The sequence below is a fragment of the Sardina pilchardus genome, chromosome 14 (assembly GCF_963854185.1).
Source record: "Sardina pilchardus chromosome 14, fSarPil1.1, whole genome shotgun sequence".
NCBI lineage: Eukaryota > Metazoa > Chordata > Actinopteri > Clupeiformes > Clupeidae > Sardina > Sardina pilchardus.
The window spans coordinates 15,886,130-15,900,142 of record NC_085007.1 but is presented as its reverse complement, the minus strand read 5'-3'; the positions used below and the strand labels follow the sequence as shown (position 1 = coordinate 15,900,142).

Genomic DNA, 14,013 nt, shown 5'->3' with positions numbered 1-14,013 from the left:
AAATGATGATTAAAGCTCATTCTACTCCTTAATATAACAACTGAACATACTACAGGGTTCCCACTCGATATGAACGACTTCTCCTGCAAAAACTGCATTTCCATGACTTACTATATAATGATTGTGTACATTATAGGCCTACCAACCAATGATTTCAGTGCAGCTGTGTACTGTTTTATAGTGGGAGATAATGGGCATTGAAGTTGAGCTGCTCAAGCAAGCTATAAAGCTCATAGTCAGATATTAATAATATTTGTATTAATGTATTCTGCCAAGTTAGTTTTTCTCAATTGTTTACACACAATTTCTGGTAGGCTACTTGAGACACAATTCCCATAATATGTAGCTCATGCACCAACCTCCTGAACCGATTCTGCTGAACTATAAGCAGAATTTCTGCTTTACACTCAAATTGCAGTTCAATAACACACTGTTTTCAAAACACTACACACAATTCTGTGCATTAGACACAATTTTCATGAAGAAAATCAGAACACACTGCCATTCAAATTCTAAAGCTAACTGCCCTACCCTACTGCACACTGACTCATCAGATGGGCAAACTCCTGTCACACAGTCTTACAATTAGCCATCAGAGCTTTAGTATTACAGTAGTAGTACAGGCAGAGGCAGAGCCAGAGGAGTGAGAGTAAGAGGAGGAGGATGGGGAGGCCAAGGACCGTAATCTCTGATGAGATCCGAGCCACTAGAACATTGCAGTGCTGCGTATCAATACAGTACAGTACCGGACAGTACAATACAGCTCAATGAGCACAGTAGTACAGTATTGCCTGTGGGCTGTTCTGTAGGACTGTAAAAATAAAGTATGTTTCAAGTATTTGGGGAAAGTAATCCTACTTTGTATTCCTACACAGTTTACAGTATTTTACTATTTTTTTGGCAGCCGAAAGATTACCAACACAAGGGCTTCTGTCTCCTGAACAGGAAACTGAAATCATGAGCATTGTCCTAGAAAAAACGGCATAACATTACGGCAAATACAAAGAAAAATAACGGAAAACAATGAGATATTTCAAAATATTGATAGGGTAAGTATATCAACTTACTGTATCAGCTTATCTACTGTTTGTAGTAGTGTAACACTGAACAAAAAAGGCCCAAGTCATTATAATGAATGGAGAAGAAGTGTTTTCAATTCATCTCAGTGTTTTACACTGAGCACATCAGTGTTCAACTGGTCCTTATAAATGTCTTGATATATGATGGTTTGTGTGTGTCTCTTGAGAACAAAAGAGCATTTTGAGGAGAAATTACATTGTTTTGAGGGTAAAGTGTCATTTTGCAGGAGAATTGTGGAGTTTTGCCCATTGTGTGTGTTGTTTTGGATTTGTGTGTAGAGTTCTGAGAATATGAGGCATGTTTTCAGAAAATGTGTGTTAACAATCAAGAAAAACTGTAATTCTAAACTGCTATAACAAAATTCCCTGGCATTCCTGGCATTGATATGTCTGGAATAGATATTCTAAAATTCCATGACATTCCAGAAATTTCCTGACCTGTGATATCCTTGATACTAATATGGGACAGTGTCTTCTAAATAAATAAATGTACATGTACCACATCCCACTCAGAAAGCAGCATAACCATTTTCTAATTTCTCTTCAATACAGTATGTGTCCGCTCAGTTTGTCAAATTACATTTTATTGTTAATGTCTTAGACAGGACATTAGACTGCACCACATAAAGACATACATGGATTTATGGAGGGTGTTTAAATATAATTTTGATTTCAATGGCTGAGACGATCCATTTAATCTGACTGCACTTCATGTCAATTTAGCTGTTACCTAAGCAACTGACATTATAAACTGGCAATGAGAGGGGTGAACTCCAGCATTAAAACACATGTGGCAAGGGAAGTACAGGTTTGAAAAATGCTTACACCCCCCCCCCCCCCCCCCCCCAAAAAAAAAGGTCACAATATCCAACATTGCTGCGATGCGTCACTCCTCATCCTGTAGATAAAAGATCCTGAGTCCTCCCCACACCTACTCCTACATGAGACTCCTTATCAGGTATTTTCTCTGCTTGGAGAATTTGTCTTTGAGCGGTGCTGTTGGGAAAAGCAGATAACAGAAAAAGGTGGACAACGCTGTGAAAGGAGTTATATATTAATACAAAAGTGTCTTATCATGAGGTCTAATATGGCTAAACTTCCCATTTATTTATTCCCAGGAGTAATAGCAGCAATATTAATCCAGCATTAAGCGGTATCTGGTTGTGTCGTGAACAAGTTATGAAATATTCCTGTGGATTTCGCCGGAAGTGTTGCTCACCCCTCCCCCTCCTCTGAATCACTCAACACTGGCGACTCACATGCCTCCTCTAGGTCAACACTTCCAGGCTGGGTGAAGTTGGACGGTGGAGTCTCCTGGTGCAAACTTCTCACGCAGCCCTGGAGGGATAATAAAGGACAAAGGACACTTGAACAACAACAGCACATACAGTCTACAGTCTACAGTACATCCACCCAAGGCCGCATGACCGACAGAGCCGGCGTACGGTCAGAGACGAGGACGAGAAAATGAGAACGAGGCGTCCAGTGTGTGCTGCACTGCCTCAGATGAGCTACTATCAGCCAGTGGCAATGGCAGTCTGGAGAAAAACTAGAGACTTTTGCACGGTCAGTTCACAGTGGCAACATTAGTTCAGGCAAGGAGTAAAATATCTGCACCAGACATGGGAATGGCTGTTGTTTATCCAGACAGATCAAGTAAGTCAGTCATTCTGATACCTGAGAGGATGCCAAGATCAAACAGGTGTAGACTGTAGAGAGGTAGTAGACTGTAGACAGGCTGTAGAATGCATTGACTACTGTAGTTTTACTGTGAATCACTATTTCGCACCCCGCAGGAGTCATGCGTTTGATTTTTACTCAGAATGGTGGTCTTTGAGTCTCAGTCAGTTGAACACCCTTGCTCAGTGTCACAACAAACCAGCAGGGATCACTGCTGCTGCAACCACTGCTTATAGTGTTGTTATAAGCAGTTGAGGGAACTACGATCCCTGCTGTGGTTAGTATCTTAATTTCTAAGGCACAGACTCTGAAAAGTGCTCTGTTGAGGAACAAAAGTCTACAAAGCTATATACAGTATGTGCAATAATTTAGTCTTTAAAAGTATGTTGCATTTGAAAGAGACGAGGTGTGAGCTACCAGTATGTCTGGGTGGTCTCCCAAGTTCTCTAACTGAGGGACAAGCTCATCAAATGTTTGTTGTGGGTACAGCTGACAGGCCCAGTCTTCCATTTCTCCCAGGAGAGTATGCAGGTTTTCCACCTGAATGGACACATATGCAAATGAAACAGATTATTTCACACCACAGACCAAACTTTACCACCTTATGTTGATTCATTTCTGTATTTATTTAGCTGACTGGATACGGTGTTAGCAAGCAATTACAGTAAATGATAATGGCCAAAGTCTTATAAAATCTTAAACATAATATGCAAAAATAACAGTACTGCAAAAAGTTCTTCCCTAAATCTTTAACCTTGAACTAACCTACACGCGGCACCTTGAAGTACCCAATCAAATCCAGCCACCCCAACCCTCAATCAGACAAAGTGCAAGTAGTGGCACAGATGGCAGGTGCCCGCCCGCCCGCCCGCCATAAAAGGCTCCTCCACCAATAAGACCCATGGATTATCTGGCTGAGCCAATAGCGGCTGCTGGTGACGTATGATTGACACCCTGGGCCAGGTGTTATTTTAAGAGCCGGTGAAGGGGCTTTTCGGTAATCCCGCTCACACACTTAGGGTGAGTTTTATTTTCAGGCTTCCCTCAGCCTCAACCTCAGGCCTTGGGGAGAGAGAGAGAGAGAGAGAGAGAGAGAGAGAGAGAGAGAGAGAGAGAGAGAAAGAGGGAGAGAGAACGAGAGAGAGTGCCCGGCTGGCCGCTGTACGGACAGAGAGGGATTACCGTATGTACCGTACTTGCCCTCACTGCCCGGGCCCTGAAAACAGACTTAAGTCCGCCAGGAGAGGGACGGCCGCTGCTTGCTTACGCACTTGAGGAATTAGAACAAAGTAAAAATTTCCCCCAGCGTGCTACCAATGTACACACGAGTAACACACAGCCCTGGTACACTGACTGCGGCCCTAATCCCACGACCGACTGACACCTTAGCTGGACTAATACACTAGGCAATGAAAGAGACTTAAAAACAAGACTGTGGATCTAGGTAAAGGGTGGACTGTGTGACCTGCAGCTCCAGCTGAAAACTCCATGCATCATTCATTTCTTCTGCAATTTTGCATGCTCAGTGCTGAGTGACTGTATTGCACTGCAAGTGCTGTGATTGCACTGTACAGTGCATTTTCACCTTAAAATAATTTGTAGGATTTAGCCATTTTTAAGGTATGAATTATGAGGCAGTTGGTTGTTGGTATTTGGAAGGACAGGCTTTTCCACTTTGTTTTTCCAGTTTGTTTGCTCATTTGCACCAAAACATCTTGAATGTTTTGGTGCAAATGAGCACACAGAAACTTCAATCTGTACTTTGGATGGACTGTCACTAACACTTCCACACACAACATATCACTCCACAATTACACATGGCATGCACATTCCAAGTGATTGGAACACACCCACCCACTATTCACATAAACTTGAACAACTTGAAATATGCTATGCAGTACGCCATACCTGCATATACTTTCACTTCATGAAAAAGATACCATCAACTGAGCACACACACACACACACACACACACACACACACACGCACATACAGACACACACACACACACATACACACACACACACACACACCACGGAAGTGATTGAGTGCATGGTAACACGTCACACACACTCTCACCACCACTGACTCAGTGGGGGAAACTGGTGCACAGGCTGTGCTTGTCACATCCCTCAATGTGACAGGACTGCCACACAGCCTGGCGGGGGCTCGCCATATGGACTCTTATTTCCGTATGGAAATCTGAGATGAGATTTCTGAATGAGATTTCCTCCAGCACTATAGGCACAGGTAGATTAGTCTACATATCCCGAGAGAGGGAAGTGGCACACTTCCATTCACAAAAACAGCTGCACAAGCATATGCCTGCCTATAGCCGTAATCCTGTCCCAGTAACATCTCAGTTGTACACATGCACACACTCCTTCCGCCTATTTATCTTTCATATCCAATTATGTTTCCAAGGCAATTACACAATTACATAAGCAAGCAATACAATGGTGAGGGATGCAGCAGGTTTGACCTAGTTGTTTCAAAACGACAAACATTTAGTTCTAAGAATGACTATTACTGTAAGATATAAGAAAATTGTGAAGACAAATGTGCTATGTAAAATGTTATCCTCCAGTGCAAACAACCAACATTCAGATATAAGCTTTAGCAGATATGTAATGCTGAGCTGTTCAAAATCGCAATAGTGAAAAAGGGTGCATTGAAATAGCCTACTCCACAAATTGATAGCTTCACACCCGTAATATTGTTATTAAATGAAAATGTTACAAATGAAGAAAGACGTGTCTTACCTCAAAGCCTTGCCCTTTAAAAGGCGTGTTACAGAGAACATCCCACAGAGCAGATAGGCCCTTCTCAGACAAAAGTCTACCATAACAAAGACGAGAAATTAGTTTTTCCCCGTAGTATATATTTATGTACTCTCATCCCCAATGGTCAGGTCTTTGTGCAATTATCAAAAACACCTGTAGGTGGCAGCAGTGTATTTAAAGAATAGCTGTACACGGCTCTGTGAAGAAAGGATGCTGAGAGGCATCTCTTACAATTATTGTCAAAACTACAAAAGGATGGATAACCAAAATGCCAAATATCATTAAATATATGCTTTTGTCTTAAATGTACCATACAACAAAGATTTATTTGAACAAAGTTTCGCCTATATGATTGGTGCAAATAATTGCTGTTATCACAAAAGTAAGAAATTTCAACTATGGTGACAGTTGAGGATTTAATTTGTTTACTGACTTTTCAACGCTCAGATCGGTCTGAGGTTCTCTCCATGAAATCATGGGCTCTTCTTCCATTTGTGAGAGGAGGTAGCCCCCAATCTTCTCACCTGCACCAACACACATCTTCATGTTAACTCACAAACATTACAAGAGATTACAATATGCAGCTTTTATAGTCAGTGCAGAGTTTCTACACTGCTACATAATGAGTGGTAAACCTTGTTCCTGTCACTTCTCTCTCTCTTCAGGATCACATCATTATCACAGGCCTAGAGTAATTGCTTTGGGCACTAGAAACTCTTCATGCATATTTATAAGAAATAACACTGAGATGATGAATGATGCTGCCAAGCTGGCAGTAGCCTAGGCCTACTTGTCTCTAAGTTTATGTGCAGTAAGAGAGGGACTTTTTTTTCTTCAGATTTTACATGTAAGCCACAACAGACGGTATAATTACACAACTATCAGCATTGGCCGAAATGAGTATAACATGTAAAAATATATAATACCTCGTGTCGTGTGCAGCTACATAGCCTACGACACTGTAAACCAATAGACACAGTGGCACAATTATCAAAATTACTAAGTTGTTTGCAAGATTGTAGGCTGGCTGTGGTAAATATAGGCCTAAGCCTATGCAACTGAGAAACTAAAGTCGGAAAATGGAAAATATTCGAGAATATGCAACAAAGCCGTGGTATGGCAAACATTTTAGCGTACCAGCATCGTCTTCTGCGCTCCTGCCAGATGTGGTGGTCCGTTTCCTTGGTAACTGTGCAGAAAGCGTGGTTACAGGAGGAGGGAAAGGTCGGTATTTCTCATCCTCGAGGTCTTCGTATGAGGGCGGAACAGTAATATGGCAATATTCTGCTGGATTGTGCATGCCTGTAATTTAAAACGGCAGATTAATTGAACTTGGCCTGTGTTCTAAAGAGCCATCTGGTGCAGCAATATCCCTAAAACGTTGAAAAAAAGATTATGCTGTTTAAAGAGTATGCACTGGTTAGGCCTTTGTAAAAACAAATTGCATTAACCATTTGTAGAACGATGTAATCAGCAGAAATCTAATCTCTTGCCTCAAGCCTTTGTTTTATGAACCATAATGAAATGTCTACCTTTCCCCTTGAAACCGTCAGGATGTCCATCCAGCTCCTACACCGACCGCGGACGGCTGAACGACAAGCTGGAGATAACTGGGATGACAAGCGCCGACCGTAGACCATGTGGCTACTCACTCCAAAGCCAAACAAACTCCACGCGGACACTAAGCTGAGCCAAATCATTACGCATGTGCGTCAGATTGTTGTTAGGGTCTATTTTTAAGTACATGCTAGTGTCTGGTCAATGAGTCTTTCGGAACTAATCGAAATATCACTACATTAGGTCTAGTCATGAGCATTCTTAAATAAAGCAATAGTAGGCATATTTAGGCTACGACTAAAAAACTGCAGACACCATTACGCTTCACTTTGATGGGTTGCAGAATATGTTTTTTTTGTTCTGTTATTTTATGTTTACAGTTTTTTACGATTGTTTACACACTAAAATATTTCTTTTCACACAATTCGCAAAATTTTACTCCAAGGAGCAAAACACCTCCACAGATTTGCACAACATTACACACAATGTCTGCTTCACCCTTTTTTCAAAACATTACACACAGTGATTTGTAAAACTCTACACACATTTCCACACCTTAGACACAGATAAGGATTGTGAGGTTACTTCCTTGTCAATACAAAGCCCCGGATTGCCAATGACTGCACTAATGAACGAATTGGATAATCACATCCACCAGGTGTGTAAGCACACATGTGCAAAATTGAAAACGCAGCACTCAGGTGTGCTATACAGTCTTGTTGCTTTTGCAGTAGTTGCTCTTCAGAGTCAAAGTGTATGTACTTTATGCAGTAGTTTTTGTTTGTCTACAGATTTTATTTGTTCAATTGATTTCATTGTTGGTTGATTACTGTAACTGATTATGGTTAGAAATATTGTAAGTATTGAAAGAGATACTTGAAATATTCAGTCTACAGCAGTCTTCAGTGTTGTACAGTGCAAGTGCAAGTTTATAGACCTATTTATGTACACTTTCCCTATGTCGAACTAATCATGAAGAATGTTGTGGGTTTGTCACTATTTTTTGGACATCTAAATGACCCCTTACATAACAATGTCTGGGCAAAAATCTAGCACATGCTATTTCCTAATATTTCTTTTTACAAATGCGTTTTGCATTTATCACTGCAGTGTGAAACTGGCTGCAATAGTGTCTGATCATTGAGGACTGTGTTTGTTAAATGACAACTAATAGCATTTTTACAAATATGTGTATATGTTTTGACTGAAGTGTATATGTTTTGACTGAAGTGTGTATGTTTTGACTGAAGTGTGTTTGTTTTGACTGAAGTGTGTTTGTTTTGACTGAAGTGTTTCATTTTGCAAAGAATCTAGGAATTATGCAAAATGAGTGTGGCGTTTGGATACCTGTGCTTAAATTTTGTTAAAAAGAACTCGGTTTGAAAAATTGTGTGTAAGCAATTGGAAAAAACTGTAAAACAATACCTGTTTCTAGCGGTCTGTAAGACGTTACATACACTGAACATGAACTATTTGTAAATATCCACCACAAGTGTTAGTTGGGGAGTTGTATTTAGGCTTTGGGAAGCCCAGTGGGTGAGATTGATCTCATATGTTTACAAAAAAGAAAAACGTGAGTAGGCATTGTTGTGTGTGTGTGTGTGTGTGTGTGTGTGTGTGTGTGTGTGTGTGTGTGTGTGTGTGTGTGTGTGTGTGTGTGTGTGTGTGTGTGTGTGTGTGTGTGTGTGTGTGTGTGTGTGTCTGTCTGTCTGTGTGTCTGTGTGTAGGCCTATATAAAGTATTTATTGGAGAGAGTTCTTGGATTTATAATACAGATAGGTATACACGTGGTTATGTTAGAACATGTATTAAACTCTAAAGTAGGCCTAGAATTAAGTAGGTTTTTAGCGTCACACTTGCATCATATTTGAAAATTGCCGCTGAAGTCTGTTCAACGCATAAATGACAACACGTCAACAAATGAAATTGATGCTGTGGACAGGAAACCGCGTCAGTCTCGCCCAATGAGACGCGTTCCTGATTCGAAGTTCCTCCCATTGCCAGTGGAAGTTGTTCCTGTCTTCGATTAGAGGTGAGGATAGTAACGACAAGTGTCTTCGTGTCCAAGTTTATGTATTGTGTTTGTGAAATTTGAGAGAGATCTATTACAATCTGGTACACTTACCAGCCTTACCTATACATAAGTGCATGTATAAAAAATAATGGAATCTAGTTGGCGTACCTGTAGGCTATATTTATTTATAGGTCTGACAAGGACGCAATACGGAGCTAAAAATAATGATCGCAACTAAGATTTACGTAGGCGAGCCTACGCAGTTTGAAGATCTGTTTTTAAACATGATCTAATTCTGCGAGATTAACCTAGTGCGTTACATTTCATGTGTTCTTACTTTCACTTGTCTCTGTTGGCGGCAGGTCAGACCATGCGCATGCATAGGTGCTACAAATGTCTGCAGACGTCATGTTGAACTGAGAATAAACATAAATGCTGTCTAGTGCGTGACCTTGCACGTACAATAAGCAATGCATGCTCCTTGATTGCTGTTATGACGTGTGTTTGTCGTGGATATCATACTAGGCGCCTTAAAGATGCCATGCATTGCACAACAGACTAAAAGTGATATTTTTAACAGCTGAATGGCTGTACCAAGTATATGACACACACAGAAGGTTTGTTTTAGGCCTATCAAATATTTACCGCCATTTAATTCCTTCTCAGTTAACTGGCACTCAATACTGAAAACATGAAACAATATTAAATTAACAGACATGGACCACAATTCAACGATATTCATTAGGCTACAGATTATTCAGAATGCTGCAGCACATCTTTAATCAGCCAAAGCACGCTTTCGGTTATAGTTACTCTTCATTTGGCTTCCTATAATAATAATAATGATAATAATAGTAATACTGTACATGCCATTTGTATTGGGATTCAAGACACTCAGTTGTGCTTACTGTATATAGCAGCCATAAATAAATTCAAATCCCTCATTCTAGTTTCCAGGACACTTACTGTACTTGCACCTTGCTTTCTTACAGTTTTTGCCTCTATTGCTTGCACACTTTTTGCAGAATTTGACTTATTATGTCAAAGCTCAAATAAAACATAGCACTCGGAGATAAACGATTCACATGCCAAAATGAAGCACTGCGATCAGTACTCAATAATCCTTTCTAAAAATGTAGTTATTGCAAAAAAAAACTTTTGTGCCATATGCACCCTTGAACTGACCCCACCTCAATGTCCTGCATGCCCCTTCCATTGCTTGCAAAAGAGCCATGCAGGTATGGGGTTGGTGGTCATATACTTTTGATTGGCCCTCTGAAAATAATAATATTCGATAGGTTTTAGAAATCGGGAGTAAAGGATAAGATACAGAACTGTACACAGGTACTCAATGTAAAACTATACACTTGAACAGATACACAATAACGTACCTGAAGTATTGTAGTGCTAAGCCTTAGACTGATTGGTGTTCAGTTTTCTCTGTAAGTGTTTTCAGGTATGTGTGTGGCGTTTACCAATTACCACCAGATGTGCTTGCATTTTGAATAGAAGTGTTTTGTCAATGATAACAGGAGATTTCTCTTTTGAACAAAGTGTCTACTGTAAGAAATTGTGTAGTGTTTTGCAAGAAGTTTGGTCTTTGGTCTAAGCATTTGATTTTAGTGTGTAAGCAATGGGCAAAAACTGTAATTCCAGGTCCACCTCTACTGTATATCCCCTCTTGCCCAATGTGATCCTCCACTGAGTATCTGCTATGTAGGCCTTCCATCAACGCCAAGAGGTCCCAGCCAAGACACTTTTCTCATGTGGTCCCTCGTTGGTGGCGATGCCTCTTTGTTCTAGTGATAGCTTTGGGATCTTCTAGTGTCCAAAGACATATCTGTTTCGCTTGTTTCTCACTAGTCCCAGTCTGTATTATGTTTATGGTTATTTTTATTATTATGTTAAATTCTGTATAGTCTATTAATAATATTGGTATTTTATGGCGATTTGATTTTTACTATATACTGTTAGTTGTAATGTTAATGTAATGTGTATTAATGTCATTGTAAGTTACTTTGGACAAAAGTCTCTGCTAAATACAATAAACATAGACATTCATTCAGTATACAGTGCAGGCCTACAAAACTTGCCTAACGCCTAAATGTTGCATTCTCTGGGCAGGTTTAGCTAAAGTATCACGTTTAACTAAAGCATCACGTTACTGATATTTCTTTGTGTGTTCATGTTCTTTTTTCCAGAAATGCATTGGCTTAGGAGTCTTCTGCCAAAAAGGTCTGTTCAGCTGCTTATACAAAGGTCTTACTCTTCACCAAGGCAGCTGCCTACCTTAACACTCTTTACAAAGGTAAAACACCATGCTTATCTTTACATGTCTGACTTAAAGGCACAGCCAGGGACTTTGCGTGATCTCAAGCCCGTAGCGTTTTTTTTGTCACATTCAACAATCAACTTCTTACAACTGCCATTCCGTGATTTTACTGTAAAAAAAAAAAAACCCCGGTCGCTAGACAGAGCAGGCTCCGAACCGGAGCTGGCTGTGCTTTTAACACGCTTTACAAAGATACAACACCATGCTCATCTTTATTTATTTATTCATTTATTTACAAATAAATAGATCCCACCCATATCATCTATTTATTTGTATTTATTTGCCTTACTGCCCTTATTCTATTCTTATTATTTTTCTATGTTATTGTTATTGTTGTACTTTAAAAGATTAACCAGAGTCAATTTCTTGTTTGTTTACGCAAACCTGGCCAATAAAGCTGATTCTGATTCTGATTACACTATGAAGTATACAAGCACAGTACCTAGCAGAGCTCTCCTTTGTCTCTCAATAAATCTTAAAAGAAATGTATTCCATGTTTAAAATCTGCAATACCACCAGGGGTCAGACAGAAACAGAGTTACTGTAAGTAATTGTACATACTGTAGGCCTACTCGTAATACTACTGTACAAGAGAAGCGCCAGAAAATGGTAATGATACCAGATCTAACCATGTTGTTAAATGCCATAATTTTAAATATACACAGGAGAGATGTTACATTTCCAGTGCTATAATTCAGGGATTTCAACAACCAAGCCTATTTGCTGAGAGAGGGAGAGGGACGCCGTGCAGCTTAGATGTCCTCTTAATTTTTATTTACTTAAAAGGTGCAAAACATCACTGGGCAACATTTCGATGTAGTCATTTCTTCATCAGAGTCCTTGGAGGGAATGGGGGTAAGGCCCTAATAAGCATCATTAACAGGTGTGATTGAGCGTAAAAGTTACCGGAAGATGCATGCAACACTACCAAGGAGCTACACTCACAACATCAGTCATTAAAGGCAAATTGCCCACAAACAAAAAAGCGATTAAAATGATCAACAAGCATACGGATATACAAACAAGCATACACTGTTCACAATACAATGGGGATAAAAATGATTGATCCAAATACAAAATACAATACAGAAAGAAGGATAGATTTAGTTCTTCATTTAGGCCTATTTGCTGTGAAAAACAAAATAATCAACAACATTTTTTGTGGGCAAAAAACATCAGCAACAGAACAGCATTCGAGAACATTTTACTGAGGTTATCAAGCGGGCTCCTTCCATCATCTCTGTTTCATTGGATTAGGCCCACATCACCTCCAGAAGGAGCCACCACCTCAACAGTGGTGTCTGGCGTCCCAGACCAACCCCCCACCCCCTCCACACTCACGATGGGTTCTCTCCCATCAACAAATACAGACAAATTATTTAGTCAAACTTTGCTGCTGTGGCTATCTATGTTTTGATCAGCATCATATTCAGACAAACGGCAAGCCTTTGGCACGAGCACCCACAAATACCAACAAATTCTTCAGTCAATCCTCTTCGTTGATGTGGATGTTTATGCGGCTTAAATGAATGCATCCTCTGGTTTTACTTAAACTTCTGCACTGTTATCTTCTGGTGATCTTGCATTAGTATGTGTCCTATTTCACTTGTGCTTGAATGTTATATCTCCTTCATAAGAGGCTATGGATATGAAGTTTCGGCTAAATTAATTAAATGTATGCAAAAGAAACAGCGTAGTGGTTTAGAAATGTGAAACAATGTGGATCCTCATATGTTGAGAGTGCCCTTAACATCTGAGCTCTCTCCCTACTCTCTTAAGAGCCCTCAAATGTCCAAATCACTGGTAGACAGATAAAAGCAAATACAGTACAAGTATACTGCCACAAACCACGAGTACTGCAAGGTTATTGAGCCAACATGTTTCACAAGGCTGGAACTGTAGCCAACTGTAGCAAAAATATCGTTCTTTCTGACAGCCATCTAATATATATACATGTACATATATAGATAGATAGATAGATATAGATATGCATTTGAGTACTACTGAAGTTAAAAAATAATCACATTTTCTTTTCTTTCACAGGATCCTTGTCCCCTGTGTGATGATGCAAAAGAAGTCCTTGAACCATACAAACATCGAGTAGGCTAAGGACATTTTTCATAATTAACTTTAAAATAGGCTACATTTATTATGAATCAGTAATGTATTGTTACTAACAATTAGAAATATTCTAACGAGTACAATTTTCTTATTTGGTGTTCTTTTTCCTTTTTCTTTTCTTTTTTTCTTTTTGTAGTACACACTACAGCAGGTTGACATAACCCTTCCTGAAAATAAAGTCTGGTATGACAGATACAAATTTGACATACCAGTATTCCATTTAAACGGCCAGTTTCTGATGATGCATCGAGTCAACACCACACTTCTGGAAAAACGATTGGCAAAGCTGGAGGAAAGCAACTAATTGTTTATGAATGTCAATATCATGTATGTTTTTTATTTTGCTTTCCTGTCATAACATGTTATTTTCCAGAGTGTGTATGACAAGGTTGTGTATCTAACAAGTAATAAAGAGCTTGTTTGTTTCACCGTGCCCTGTGTACATG

General features: G+C 39.7%; 1 protein-coding gene and 1 long non-coding RNA gene across 2 annotated transcripts; one reads left to right on the top strand and one right to left on the bottom strand.

The window, feature by feature from the left end:
* Positions 1–3,242: 3,242 nt before the first annotated feature.
* LOC134100831 (uncharacterized) lies at positions 3,243–6,047 on the bottom strand. The gene is made up of 3 exons (XR_009941317.1): positions 5,977–6,047; positions 5,523–5,598; positions 3,243–3,299 (listed from the first exon to the last, which is right to left on the bottom strand). It is a non-coding gene; the product is annotated as an uncharacterized LOC134100831 (long non-coding RNA).
* Positions 6,048–9,042: 2,995 nt separating this feature from the next.
* c14h5orf63 (chromosome 14 C5orf63 homolog) lies at positions 9,043–14,000 on the top strand. The gene is made up of 4 exons (XM_062554274.1): positions 9,043–9,132; positions 11,316–11,422; positions 13,490–13,546; positions 13,704–14,000. Exons 2-4 carry the CDS (start codon positions 11,318–11,320, stop codon positions 13,869–13,871), a joined length of 330 nt encoding a protein of 109 aa, XP_062410258.1. The 5' UTR covers positions 9,043–9,132; positions 11,316–11,317; the 3' UTR covers positions 13,872–14,000.
* The last annotated feature ends 13 nt before the right edge of the window (positions 14,001–14,013 follow it).

What these genes read in the sequence shown, in the direction of transcription:
- c14h5orf63 (XM_062554274.1), top strand. Translation starts at nt 11,318, where the DNA reads ATGCATTGGCTTAGGAGTCTTCTGCCAAAAAGGTCTGTTCAGCTGCTT. An exon ending in CCTTAACACTCTTTACAAAG is followed by an intron (nt 11,423 to 13,489) that starts GTAAAACACCAT and finishes TTTCTTTCACAG; the next exon opens with GATCCTTGTCCCCTGTGTGA. An exon ending in TTGAACCATACAAACATCGA is followed by an intron (nt 13,547 to 13,703) that starts GTAGGCTAAGGA and finishes TTCTTTTTGTAG; the next exon opens with TACACACTACAGCAGGTTGA.